This window comes from Saccostrea cucullata, unplaced genomic scaffold, assembly GCF_032062105.1.
Source record: "Saccostrea cucullata isolate Sc308-1 unplaced genomic scaffold, CSIRO_AGI_Scuc_v1 ctg442, whole genome shotgun sequence".
NCBI lineage: Eukaryota > Metazoa > Mollusca > Bivalvia > Ostreida > Ostreidae > Saccostrea > Saccostrea cuccullata.
The window spans coordinates 27,193-41,941 of record NW_026921480.1 but is presented as its reverse complement, the minus strand read 5'-3'; the positions used below and the strand labels follow the sequence as shown (position 1 = coordinate 41,941).

The 14,749-nt window shown below is 34.2% G+C and overlaps 1 protein-coding gene across 1 annotated transcript in view; it reads right to left on the bottom strand.

Moving 5' to 3' along the window:
• The window catches only part of LOC134260112 (inositol 1,4,5-trisphosphate receptor type 1-like), a 52,747-nt gene that overhangs the window by 12,299 nt on the left and 25,699 nt on the right, over positions 1-14,749 (bottom strand). Inside the window, 14 exon segments of the mRNA XM_062742694.1 lie at positions 535-594; positions 1,334-1,429; positions 2,229-2,339; positions 2,489-2,692; positions 2,989-3,227; positions 3,726-3,912; positions 5,161-5,301; positions 5,762-5,911; positions 9,083-9,124; positions 9,768-9,879; positions 10,743-10,879; positions 11,024-11,199; positions 11,488-11,608; positions 14,346-14,474. Of these exon segments, the coding sequence (XP_062598678.1) occupies positions 535-594; positions 1,334-1,429; positions 2,229-2,339; positions 2,489-2,692; positions 2,989-3,227; positions 3,726-3,912; positions 5,161-5,301; positions 5,762-5,911; positions 9,083-9,124; positions 9,768-9,879; positions 10,743-10,879; positions 11,024-11,199; positions 11,488-11,608; positions 14,346-14,474 (1,905 nt within the window).

The window sequence follows — 14,749 nt, the reverse complement described above, 5'->3', positions numbered from 1 at the left end:
TAAAAATAGTTAATTGTTATTAGCCAAAATTGTATACATAATGGGTGAGATAAGTTAGATAATGTTACTTATATTGTTAAATGAAAGTTAATAAGATTCAGTGATGAAATAATAAAACTACACTACATTATAGTCGTAAATAAATTTATGCAGTTTGAAAATGAGGCACAAACAAAAATCAGAATAACTATGCATGAAAATACCAGATTTTTTTTAAATGTATAAAAAAATAAGTGATAGATACATTGTACAAACAAAATCTAGATACAAGTATGAAGATATGATACAATGTAATTGAAAGATTTACAAACCAACATACAAACTAGTTTAAACTATGCCTGAAAACACAATGGCACCAATCCACTATTCTACTGAGAGTTATTTAAAAATAAAATCATTGACAAATAAAAAATCAATCAAAAAACCACATCAATGCACTTGTATCAAAAAATCATAAAAAGAAAAAAAGACGTAAAATAAAGGTTTACACAGGTCCATGCCAGATAAAATGAGCTACAGGGTGATTAGGTTGACCTTGGAGATAACCGATCCATCCATTGTAGCCAGCTTAAAGACCAAACCTAACGACTCCACCTGGAGGAACAAGGGACATCACTCTGTCAGCACACTCACTCACTAGTTACCTCCCTCTCTTTATTAAAGCTTTTTTTTAAATTTATTTGTAACAATAAAAACAAAACAGAAAAGGATAAGGTCACAAATCCAAAAACCTTGCTTTGTTTTTTCAAAACAATTTATAAAAAATTGCAAGATCAGAAAAGCATAAAAAAAATTATTGAATTATTCTTCAGAAGAATTCTCTGGGACATATTGTAACTTGGCCATATCTCTAGATTTTTAATCAAAATTCATTTCACCCAAGAAATGAAATAATTAAATGCTTAAGTACATCATTTTATCTTAAATTCTCTACAAATAAAAACCTTATTTTTTAAAATTCTATAACTGAGTTCAGAAAACTTCATCTCTTTAGATAGGACATAAAATATGAAGGATGTCTAAAGTTTTAATGTTTATAAATGTGATATGTCTAGTTTGTTAACCAACAATTAATCAAGCAGTATTATTGAATTAATAGAAAACAAAAGATTTATACACTTGACAAATGGGTTAATGCATAGTTATATGGATGTGTGTTACTGTGTTACAATATAAAGCTTAAAAAATCAGATTTATTAAAATAAAAAAAATAATGATTCAAATTTATTGCCATATTTCTTGTAAAAATAAAAATTAATTAAATTTGCAATGCAGTATTATATAAAGCATGTTAAGAAATCTGGCATGGCTGATAATATACAGAAGAGTTTACCAGTTGTTTTGGATTCATGTTGTACAGGATTCTCTCAGCATTCTCGCTGTCATGACGACTCTCCATTATAGCCAATAGACACTTGGAGGCATTATTCTACAACATAAATTAAATTAAAAATTTTAAAAATCTGGTAAAATAAATAAAAAAAAAAATTCTACAGATACCTAAATTTTCAACAGAAGCCTTCTGTTAAGAACGCTCTAAGACTTATAGATGAATTACTTACTAAATGGTGACTTAAAAGCAAACTCAAACAAAACAACTCAAACAAAACAACTAATAAGAAGTCTGCTGTCACATTAAATATCTTTTATGAAACAAGATGTTTGTAAAACACTTATGCCCAAATCCCAAAATAATTGGAATTTTTCTAAGTCAAAGGGGCACATATAACTCTGTCCAAAATTGCACAATTGTACCCAAAACAAAATTTAAAATATATATTCTTATGATAAATCTGTATACCAAATTCCATTTCAATATGTGCAACCTCTGCAAAGATGATGGAAACTGCAAATTATTGGAATTTTACCAAGTCAAAGGGACATAACTCTGTCCATATATAGCTCGTTCGTAGAACTTGGCCTAGATATTTTTATGTTCGATCTGTTAACCAAATTTCATTTCAATATGTGCAACCACTGCAAAGAAAATAAACAGACGGACAGACAGATTGACAGACAGCAGCAAAGCAATATGCCCTTCCTTCTTCAGAGGGGGGGGGGGGAGGGAGGGGGGGCATAATAATATTGTGTTTCTCTTTGTTGTTTATTGAACTGATTATAACATTTTTTAAGATAAATCAAATTCACAGAATGATACAAATTCTTGCATGAGATTAATGTTTCATTAAATCACTGTTACAGAACCCCTAGCTTGATTCTTCTCCTACCTTGAGCTCCAGTACTAGGGCCAGTTTGTTTTTCCCCAGAGGGTTGATTTCATTCAACAGCAGTGCTATAATGATGTCTATCCCATTACTCTCATGCATAGCTATGGCATTCTACAAAACATTCAACATATTCAGATCATTTATTCCCTAACAACAGCTTGAGCATTTCAACAAAAAATATAGATATTAATGTAAGACCTTGGTTTTGTGTGACATCTGTGATATACCTGTGATATACCTGTGTGACACCTGTGACATACCTGGTTGTCATGACACGGTCCCTGGCAGTACTCTGTCAAGCTAGTGAGGGCCTGTATGATGAGGTCCACATTGTGTTCGTTGATGTACAGACCCAGCAGGCCCAGCCCTCCTGTTGTACTGCCACATATAGAGTCAAGGAACTGTAGTGTCTCACAGATCAGGTTGTATGGTTTAGCATGGCCTTGTTGGTGTCTCAGAAAATTCTGAAAAGGTTAAAAAAAAAACCATTTTTGTTCTGTACATGCCATTACTATTGTCCACAATATAATGTCAATACAATGTCAATGCTAATTTTTTTCCAAATCTTAAATGATACAAATTGATTATTCAATATGGCATTCAGACCATTCTAGCTAGTTACATTTCTATGAATATTGCTTTACATAGTGTTTATCTTGCAAATTTATGCAATCATTCCATATACCATGTGTTCTTCTAGTTTTCCCTATTTTCACAGGCTACAAACCCTCCCCCCTATAGTATATACTAAGCCCCTCACCTGTAAATCAGAGTTGTGGTTCTCACACAGAAGCTGGAGGAATCGTAGTATGTACTTCATCAGGGCCACGTTGGGGGGCAGTTTCTTCTCCTCCTTCTCTTTCTTGTCTTTCTCCAGGGCGGCCTCCTCACTCCCGGGGTGAGGTCCCCGCCCCTCCTCCTGGTCCTCACCCTGACGCGCTGCCCGGCGAAGTCGAAGCAGACCACCATGCTCATCCTCTCCATCCAATCGTCTTAAACCTTGACAAACAATAAATAAACACTGATAGATAAAAGCAATCAAGCAATTAACACTTACTTATATCTTCATTCAAGATTTTTAAATCATACATTGGATATTTCAAATAAGACAACAAAATACAGAGATTTGAAATATGTCAAGCATCTGACTTGTTTTTTTGGCAATATCAAAAGTATACTCTATAATTTCATTTCACAAACTTCAACTTTTCAACAAGATTAGAGACAAAATGATCTCTAGTTACTTTACTTTTTTTTCACTTTTTCTCAGCTTTCCTTTCTTTTCAGTGCTCCTCTCCTTATCCCTTCTTCCTTTTCAGTGTCCCCTCTTATACCCCATTCTTCCTTTTTAAGTTTTTAGTGCCCTTCCCCTCCCTTTACCCATCTAAGTGTCTTTCATGTTTCCCCATTTGCTCCTCCCTACTTTCACTGCCCCATTTTTCTCTCCCTTTTTCCTCAGTCTACTACAATGTCCCCTCACCTTACCCCCCTCCCTACCTCCTCTGTTCCTCCTCTGGATGGCTGCCTCTTTGTTTTCCTTCTGTTCATCTGTATTCTTCTCGCTCTCCACGGTATTGACAGTGATTCCTTTGATTTCCTCCCGAGCCTTCACCATCCTGTTGTAGAACACTCTCAGGAAAGTCTCCGAGTTCTTATCCTTGGTTAATCTTCTGTAGATGGATTTCTTGAAAAGAACCAGATTTGTGGATTAAGATGCTGTTTGATATAATTTCACAAACATGACAATATTTCTTAATGTTGTTGAATGCACTAATTATAGCACAATTTTTTTCAATATATAGAAGTAATACTTGATAGACCTAAATCATGCGTTATTAAACAATAATTACAGTCTTCCCATATCCTTACCTACACACGATTTGAACAATTTATAATCTGTGTTGCCCCCCTCCAAAACTGTCTCTTTACCTGTATATCTGTGTTGCCCCCCTCCAGGATGCTTCCACCAAGTTTCACCTGTATATCTGTGTTGCTAGAGCTATCAGGGTTCTTCATCAGAAGATTTTTTAACTGTCTCTTTACCTGTATATCTGTGTTGCCTCCCTCCAGTAGAGCTATCCCCAGTTTAACCATCTTCTTACCTGTATATCTGTGTTGCCCCCCTCCAGTAGAGCTATCCTCAGTTTAACCGTCTCCTTACCTGTATATCTGTGTTGCCCCCCTCCAGTAGAGCTATCCCCTGTTTAACGGTCTCCTTACCTGTATATCTGTGTTGCCCCCCTCCAGTAGAGCTATCTCCAGGGGACTTAACAATTCTAAATCTGTGTCCCCCAGTATAACCCCCCCCCCTTGGACATTAATCATTTTACCAACTTTGGTTAAAATAAGCCCAGTGATTCTTGAGAAGTTTATAATGTGAAAGTTTACAGATGAATGGACAGCTAGATAGACAGACGAAGGTTGTGATATCCTCAGTTTAAAAGCTCACTTGAACTTTTACCTGTATATCTGTGTTGCGCAGGTAAACATAACTGCTCCTTATTATATCTGTGTTGCTCCATGTGAAATATTTTTAACTGTCTCCTTACCTGTACATCTGTGTTGAGAAATCTGTATAACCCCCCCCTCCAAATAGTTTAACTGTCTCCTTAATATCTGTTTACTATTCTGTTACAATGTTTAACACATGTGTTGCCCCCCTCCATGTCTACACCCCCTGTTTAACTGTCTCCTTACCTGTATATCTGTGTTGCCCCCCTCCAGTAGAGCTATCCCCAGTTTAACCCCTCCTTACCTGTATATCTGTGTTGCCCCCCTCCAGTAGAGCTATCCCCAGTTTAACTGTCTCCTTACCTGTATATCTGTGTTGCCCCCCTCCAGTAGAGCTATCCCCAGTTTAACCGTCTCCTTACCTGTATATCTGTGTTGCCCCCCTCCAGTAGGGCTATCCCCAGTTTAACCGTCTCCTTACCTGTATATCTGTGTTGCCCCCCTCCAGTAGAGCTATCCCCAGTTTAACGGTCTCCTGGAACACTTTGTTGTTAGTGTTATTGGTTTCTCGGATGATCAGATCCACTATAAGATCTACTGCCCCCTCCTTCTCCAGACCGCACTGTACAAAAATCAGGGACATTTAACACTAAAATACTTAGCATTTATAAATCTTGTTATATCAAAATAAACATATTAAATTATAGAGGAAAGCAGACTAAAAATAATTCAAAGTAAATAAAAGTAGAAATAGATTTTTTTTCACATTTTTAGGATCAGGTATGTACATTGTATAATTTTCCAAAATTTTATTTTCTCATGATCAAATATGTAAATTTTACTCTAAGATTAAAAGAATGGAAAATTCATACAGCAGATGACAATCTCTGCCAATTTAATTTCTAACACATGGAAATTTAATTTTCCAAAATTTTATTTTCTGTATACTAAGTATATAAATTCACTATAAGATGTGGAATGGTCTTGATAATCTCTACTATATCCACATGAAAATTTAGGGCTATATATTTACCTGTACTTCTGTGGGGTCTTTCCCTATATCCCTAGGGCTATATATTTACCTGTACTTCTGTGAGGGACTTTCTCTCCCTCCCTAAGGCCATATTCCTTGACCCACCATCTCCCCCTCCCCTGCCACCACCCCCATCTCGACCTCGGAGGGGGACCTTCTCGTAGTACTGCGCCAAAAGACTCTGTCTCAGGGCCTCCCCCTGTAAAGGAAATTAGTCACGTTATAATGTCTCAGTATACTCAATGCTCAACTGAGTACACTCAATATTAAATGAGTACACTCATTGTTCAACTGAGTACACTCAATGTTCAACTGAGTACACTTAATGTTCAATTGAGTACACTCAACGTTCAACTGAGTACATTCAATGTTCAACAAACTCAATGTTCCTTTGAGTACACTCTATGTTCAACTGAATACACTTAATTTTTAACTGAGTTCACTTAATGTTCAACTGAATATACTCAATATTCAATGAGTACACTCAATATTCAACTAAGTACACTTAATGTTCAACTGAATATACTTAATATTCAACTGAGTACACTCAATGTTAAACTGAATATACTTAATATTCAACTGAGTACACTCAATGTTCAACTGAGTACACTCAATGACATGAAATGAATGAAAGAATGAAATCAAAGGATGTCATACAAGTAAGTAAAAGTATGAATCAATGACTGAATTCTGAATCAAAAGAGGTCAGAATGAGAGTCTACAAACTGAGAAAATATTACACAGATAAGCTGAGTTTATAAATCACTAGATCTGTTGCAACTTTAATGTCCCTTTTTTAGGTTATGAAAAATTAGTGCTCCGATTTTTTTTAATATTTTTACTATGTCTATAAACTCAGCTCCATTTACAGATAAAACAGAACTAGAATTTGACATTAGACATTCATTTAATATTTACATGGTGTTACATGTACTACACTACAGAACATGCTAAGATTCTAACAATCTATTCCATATAAAACTACATTAGCTTTAGGAGAAGGTTCACATTAAGCTAAGATATCACTATAATCAGGCTTTATGTCTTTATTCTGAATAATATGTTTTATAGAATACGTTGAAAACTATTCATTCTTGTTTATATACCATGGCTATATATAGTTTTTAGGAATTTATAAAGTGAATACTTTTTCTACATGTACTACATGTAGTTCCATTATTAAAATCAGAGAGCTACAAATCTATATTTAGCTAAATATTCAATAATAAAAGGTGAACTGAGTGATCTTCATAACAAGAAAAATACTATGTTAGTGTTAAAATTATACTATTGTGTATTTAATGCATGTTTAATTGGATAAATATAATAAAAATGATGATAATATAAGTTATATATAAAAATAGTGCACCAAAATTTTAAGCAAGAAGATCTGTATCATTTTTAAAGTGTAATTACATAATCTAATTAATCTATGTATATGGAAACAGAGAAACCCTGAATTCAGTGAAATTAAGTTATTGTAAAGTATGCAAGTCATGTTCTGCTCTTGAGGGTGAAATGTGTAAACAAATACTGTATACAGGGTTATTTTCGCCCTGTTTAATTGTCCCCCGCTTTCGCGAAAGCGAGGGGACATTAAATCTCATTCGTCTGTCTGTCAGTCTGTCTAGCTGTCTGTCTGTCTGTCCGTCCGTCACAAAAACTTTAACCTTGCCCATAACTTTTAATTAAGTGGAGCTATGACTTTTATATTTCACATGTGTATTCCTTGTGACAAGAACTTTTTTTGGGTACCACCAAATTTGACCTTTTGACCTTGACCTTGGAGTTTGACCCACTTTTACACAAAAAATTAATTTTTTTATTTTGGGCAAAACTTTTGAACGGTAGATACTAGGACTTTCATATTTCACATATGTATTGTTTTTGGCAAGACCTTTCATTGGATATCAAGAACTTTGACCTTTTGACCTTGACCATAGAGATTTCTGTACTTTTGAAAAACATTATTCTTGACCATAAGTTTAAAACGGTAAGGACTAGGGCTTTCATACTTCAAATATATAATCCTTGAGAAAAGTCCTTTCATGGGTAACAAGAACTTTGACCTTCTGACCTTGACCTTGGAGTTTGGCTTACTTTTAAAAAATTTAACCTTGGCCATAACTTTTGTGAAGGGTTAGGGCTAGGGTTTTCATACCTCAAATATTTAATCCTTGTGACAAGACCTTTCATTTGATATCAAGCATACACCCTTTGACTTTGATCTTGGAGTTTGACCTACTTTTTAAAAGATTTAACCTTGGCCATAACTTTTGAATGGTAAGGGCTAGGGCTTTCATACTTCACATAAGTAATCCTTGTGAGAAGACCTTTCACTGGATACCAAGAACTTTGATCCTTTTACCTTGACCTTGCAGTTTGACCTACTTTTAAAATTCGAGTACCAATATATTTAATTTACATTTTTAAAAAAGTTTAATCTTCGCTTTGTTGCCATACGGGGTCATCAATGTTTCACAAACGCATTTTTTTCCTTTTCACTTTTGACTGAGAAGAGATTAGGGCTTTAATATTTGACATGTGCATTACCTATGACAAGATATTTCCAAGCATGATAAGATTTCTGACTCCTTGACCTTGGCCTTTACGATTGACTTTATTAAAAAAAAAAATTCAACTTTGATAATTTCTTAATGACATATGATAGGGCGTTCATATTTGACATCTCACCTACGAAGACACCGAAAGCGGGGGACCACAATTCTTTGAATTTGCTTGTTTTTGCCCTTTTACACTTGCATACAATTTTGCCCCATTTTAAATTCGGCCAATTATAGTTTTATTAAAGAAATTATACTGTATAATTTCGTTTCGCCCCGTTTTAAATTCGCCCAAATGAGGGAAGGGCGAAACGGGCGAAAATAAAATGGGGGCGAAAATTTCCCTGTATACAGTACACAGACCCTTGTACAGTATTAAGAAGGCCATGCATTCTCAACTTAAATAATGAAAGTAAAATGTTACGTCTAATACTTAAAAAATCCTTTCTCATTGTAATTTCTCCAATGAAGAATGAAACCTTAAATCTTTTACCTATTTATGAATGCTTTGAGGGAAGGCTCTGTATTAAAACAATAATGTAACTAATATAATGAAAGGTAACTGTCACTATATAAAACCAACTTTTTGGAAACAAATCTGAATGAATCTCAAAGTTTCTCAGACCTTTTGTAAAACAATAAATTGTAAGGTTAAAGCTATAGGCTTGATATTCATACTGACAACATGACGGCTCTACAGAACACAATGAACACAAATATAAATGACATCAGTCCACCCCTTACTGTGCCCCTATAAAGCATGCATCAGTCCCCCCTACTGTGCCCCTGTAAAGCATGCATCTTACCCGGCGATGATCGTCTAACTCCTTTTTTGTCTTGTTATCCAGCTGATGAGAAAGCAATGGCAAACAGGACACAATTATTAACCAGGCAAAGGAAACAGTGTCATTATAGAGCAACAAAAAGATTCTTACCAAAGCAACAAAGGAAAATGAAAATTAATAATTGCAAAAGGAATATAGTCATTTCCTGCAACTTACACATATATTACATATTCATTTACAGGTACTAGTACTTAACTTTCATATTAAAGACTGGTGATTAAAAAATTTAAAAAATTTAAAGGATTTCAGATTCTAAATAATTCCTACTTGTGCATATTCTACATAAAAGGTACTTAAACTAAATTGATCTCATAATAAACATTTCTCTGCCATGATAAATGTAATGGTAAATGACACAAAACAGAGGGAGTGCAGGTTTGAGTGAAGAGAGCCCTCAGTTACTAGCTTCTATAGGTATTCCTCCACAAAGGACAAGGGAGATTATAATTGAAATGATCCTTGTTCTACAACTTACATTTTCACTTAGAAATAAATATTTGGATTGAATATAAATTCTGCATTTTACAGTTAAGATTAGAAATCACTTTGTAACTGTTTAATTTTAATAAAAGTAAAAATCAACAGCAGGAAATATCAAGGTGTTATAGACATTTTTGTTATTTTGTAAAAGGGAGATAACCCTTACCTTTTCTCCATACTCGTTGTCTACTGTCATCATTTCACGTAAGGTCTGTAGAACCTTAATACACAGGCTCTCCTCCTTCTCCTCCAATAGACACTTGGTGTGACGAATCAGTCTAAAAAATAACGATCAGTTATAATTAATCATCACTTGGTGCGACGAATCAGATGATAGCTCAATATCAAGTATAACTTCATAGTTTATCAATTTTAAAATTAATGGAAATAAAACCAGAAGTCTCTGTAGAGACTGTAGCTCTACTGGTTTATAATTAAAACAAAGGAAGGAAAAGAAGCAGTTGGGACTTGAGACTTTAAAACAGCTGCAATAAATAGAAAAATGATCCTTGCCATCCATCAAAATAAAAACCTATGCACAGAATAATGTATCTTAGTGTAGTCTACTTGTGTGCCAAGTTATATTGAAATCAGACCAAAACTGTAGGAGGAGTAGCATTTTGAAAGAATTTCACAGAAATTTCTATTTTTAGAAACCATGGCAACACCGTTCATTGATATCAAAAACCGATGCACAGAATTATGTATCTTAGTGAAGTCTACTTGTGTGCCAAGTTATATTGAAATCGGACAAAAACTGTAGGAGGAGTAGCATTTTGAAAAATTGTTTACAGACAGACAGACAGACGGACGACAGACGCATTACTATCGCATAAGCTCTTCTGGTCTCTGACCAGTAGAGCAAATAAAAAGCAACAAACATGTACACTTCCTTATAATTTAATTCTGCAAAATTAACAACAAAACTAAATAGCACAATCTGTCTGTAAATACACTATAATGTTTTTTAAATTATATTATAGCTCATTCTGCAATAAAAATTTTTTTACTTGTTCACCATATCCCATCTCCATTTTCATTTCTACCTTGACACATTGTGTTAGCAGAAAGATAAACCTGTTACCAGGGTGAAAGGGTAAACAATGAAACAAAGGCAATAATGTGGAGACACCCAGCTGACCTTGAGATGAAGCCTCCGATCTCACACTTAGTGCCGGCAGGAAACAGCGCCTCCGGACAATGTAACACATCCACAAGGACAGATAACTCAGCCTGGACCAAGGGACGTAACTGCTTCTCCAACAGGGTAACAATGTCCTGAAACCAAATTTACCATTTGAAAAAAATACAAATCATTAAACAATTTATATTGGTAAATAGATTCTCTTTGGGAAAAAATTCTTTAGAAAAAGCCAATGCCCCTAATATTATGATGGTCCAGACCTCACTTGCCAAACTTACCTGTAGACCTTCGATGATGTTGCGGTAGTCCCGGGACACTGATGCTATAGACTCACGTTTGTTGACTCGGGAATTGATCCACAGTTTGGCTTTGTTCATCACGTTGTTAGATTTCTCAAACATTTGATTGACCTGACTGTCCAGGTCCACAGGAATGGCTATTCCTCGGTTTTTAGCTGTCAATAAATAAAAGATATCAATCATTGTAACAATGGATATACAGAGAAAACTATCTTATATGACACACGTACAAGCTATTTCTCTGTGAATTCCAAGCCTTATTCAAAGTCCTATTTTACTGTTTTATACATTTAAACTTAAACTGAAAATTTTTTACAGTACATTCAAATTCTCCCAATTGAAAACAAATAGACAGTCTCTCAATGCATGTTGGATTGGGCAGGTCTCAACACTAGCAATATGAAATATCTTTGACCACACATGAAAAAAAACCCTGATATTACCGATATCAGCAAGGCACTTTATACAGGTCTCCACGTGGAACTTCTGAGTGCCGGTCAACCACGGACAGTCCGACACACGGAACGCTCCCTGTAACAGCTTGACAAACACGGGCTGCCGGGACTGTAACAGACACACACAGACAGACAGATTAGTGGCAACAATAACAGAAAGAGCTAACACAGACAAATGACAGGGACTGCTGTAACATAACAGACTTTATAAACAATTTAAGTTCAATCTTAAATGCCCTGGGGCATGCATATTATATTTCAATGTACACATATCATTAAAACAATAAAAGAATTCAACTACATTCTCTGGAATATATCTTGACTGTATCAGTATAAACTGAGCACTCTTTTAGCCATTCAAAATAACTGAATCAAATATCAATACAACTTCATAGGCTTTTTTCCAGAAGCAAAATAAACTTTAAGTTATTTCAATTTCAATTTTTATAAATTGCTATTTAAATTTGCTATAAGCTAAAGGCATACAGTAACATAAAAGAAGAAGCAAAAATAACTTCTAGATCTAAATCCAAATTTACTAAATAGATCAAGGTCATGCTAATTGGGGGTTTTAATCTGCATTCTAACTAATTCTTCACATTTCTGATATCAACAACATAACTCCAACTGCAAATCAAAGAACTCCAGAAAACTTAAAGATTAAAGCAGGCTTCCTAAGCATACAATTTCATGAACAAAACTTAGATGCAAAGATAATTCATTCCTTTTTTGTCAATAATTACAAGACAAATTATGTATGCAGTTAATCACAAAAGTAAATCAGTCATGCACATGATACACCTATAAATTGTCCATTTACTCTGACAATAACATTTAATGCATGGAATATTATCCACAGAAAGCAATTGTAGCCATCTCCATAATATACACTGTATACAGGTATAATAAATCTCTGATTAAAATAAAATTAACAGCATCAAACATATACATATACAAGATCAACAGTCAAATCTGAATTTTACACTTAAAATATAACACTCACTAATACTTTATAGTAAATCATATTCCTCCTTTAAAAATTTACTCTTAAATCTTGTATCATACTCTTTCACTGTGATCATATCACACTTGTAGTTAATATAAATTAATTTAGACCCATAGGCCACAACTCTCATCTTGACCACCTTTTCCCCCTATCGATGACATAGTTCATTCCATATATCAAATGAATTATTTTGGCCTTCAACCTCAAGTCCATGATTGAAATGATTTTAAATTACAGTAATGTATAATTAAATTGATTATTGATGAACAATTTACATGAAAACTAAGTCCTAACATAAAATTATTCCACAAAATTCTGTACACATCTTCTGATTTATCACAGACTAACCTCTGCCATTGGGCCTACTTATCTGGACAATATAATCCCAAGACAAACTTTAATCAGAACAACTCACTTTTACTCCTGGTGATCTTTTTAAAGTACTGCATCATAAAAACTTAATTTTAGACTGACTCTTACAATAATTTAAAGGATCTCTTAATTTGACATTAAATATTTTCAACACTGGTAACATGCTTTATCATCAAGCTTTCGATATTCATAGTACTGTCATACAGATTATATACATGTACTGATTTATCACTTACTTACTCAGAATTAACTTTTTAAAATAAATTAGAATGTGGTGCTGCAGTGAGTTGAGAAGCATTCTGTGTGATAAAGGAACAGATTGTAATGAGTGGGTCAGTGAGAGGAGAATTTCTCTGGCTACAAACAAAGTCTAGTGTGAAAGACGGCTAGTATTACCGAGAAATAAAACAGTCAACAAATGAGTGCAGCAATGTGTTTGGTTTTGTAAAATTAAGTCAGTACCAATGCATCAAATGGGAGGAAAACACTGAATATATCCTAATTTGTACTAGTATTTCTATTTTAACATCAGATTGAGGTATTGTGCCAGATCTAGATCTATACTATGTTGTGCTTAATCATTAGATGTCAAGGGAGATAACTAGAGACTCAGAAAAAGCATGTAAACGGAGGTTACCTCCCCTTCCTATTCAGCACAGAAAGAAGAAAATCAAGAGAGAAATCTCTGTATAGTCCAGAAAGCTTTGTATATTGGTAGGTCTGAGTAGGTTGTCAATTGATAAAGTATGAAAAGAAGTAGGCTTTAATCATGTTTAATTTTATTGACATGTACAAGTGTCAGAGGTTAAGTAGAGTTTTAAAGACTGGTTTTAATTGCTTCACTACGAATATATTGTTGAGCTGGCTTGAAGATAAAAACCTGATATTTTGTACATACGTCCTGGAACAATAGAACACTAAACTGCAGACTTGTCACATAATATATTATACAAATATTCTACTCTAAAAACAATGGCATGTTAAAAAGAAAATCTGTATCTGTCCATTGAAATGCTCTGGGTTTTACCACTTAACTAATTCTGATTTGTACACTCTCCAAATTAAAGCTTCAATGATATTTGGAAAAATTCAACACAACATTATGGGTTTTTCCATTGATGAATATTTTTTTTTTATGAAAACTTCAATCATTTCACTGGACTTTCAAAATTCACATAAATATATATTTTATAGTTTTTAAGTCTAACAATTAAATCAACAAAAAAGATACTTGAACAATTAGATAATAGACTGTGTATATAATTATATATATATATGAACACAGACACACACACAGACAGAGGGGCAACACATCCAATACTTACTGATCTCTGACAGAGGAGAAAATAGAACAAAGATAAGATACAACATCTAACTGCAGAGAAAAAACCCACTTAAAGAGATATATTATTTTACAGTAAGTCCAACATCTACGGCTTTGTTACCTATGTTTCGGGGTGGGACTTACTTGTAGCGTCGTTGTCTGGTCAGAGAAAGGCGAGCTGAAGAAGGTGTCAATGACGCTCATTATAGTCACCGTCACGTAATTCTCCAGGGCCAGGTCCGCATGCTTCCTGTCTGTGGTTGCTGTAGATACCTGTAAAATCACTCCACATTTCAGATGTCTTCCGTACAATACATATTCAAAAATCTATCTAAAGGGCAAAAGATGTTAAGAGTGAAAGATTTCAGTCAGTGTAAACAATGAATTATGTAAAACAACTTTATTTGTACCCAAGAGAAGATCAAATGAATGGTTCTATAAAATTACCTCCATTGCCTAAGTATAAAGATCACATGACTTTTTTTCTGAAGAGTTACCTACCCTGCTCATGATTTTTTTTCTGTACAGTCACAGTTTCCTACTCTGTC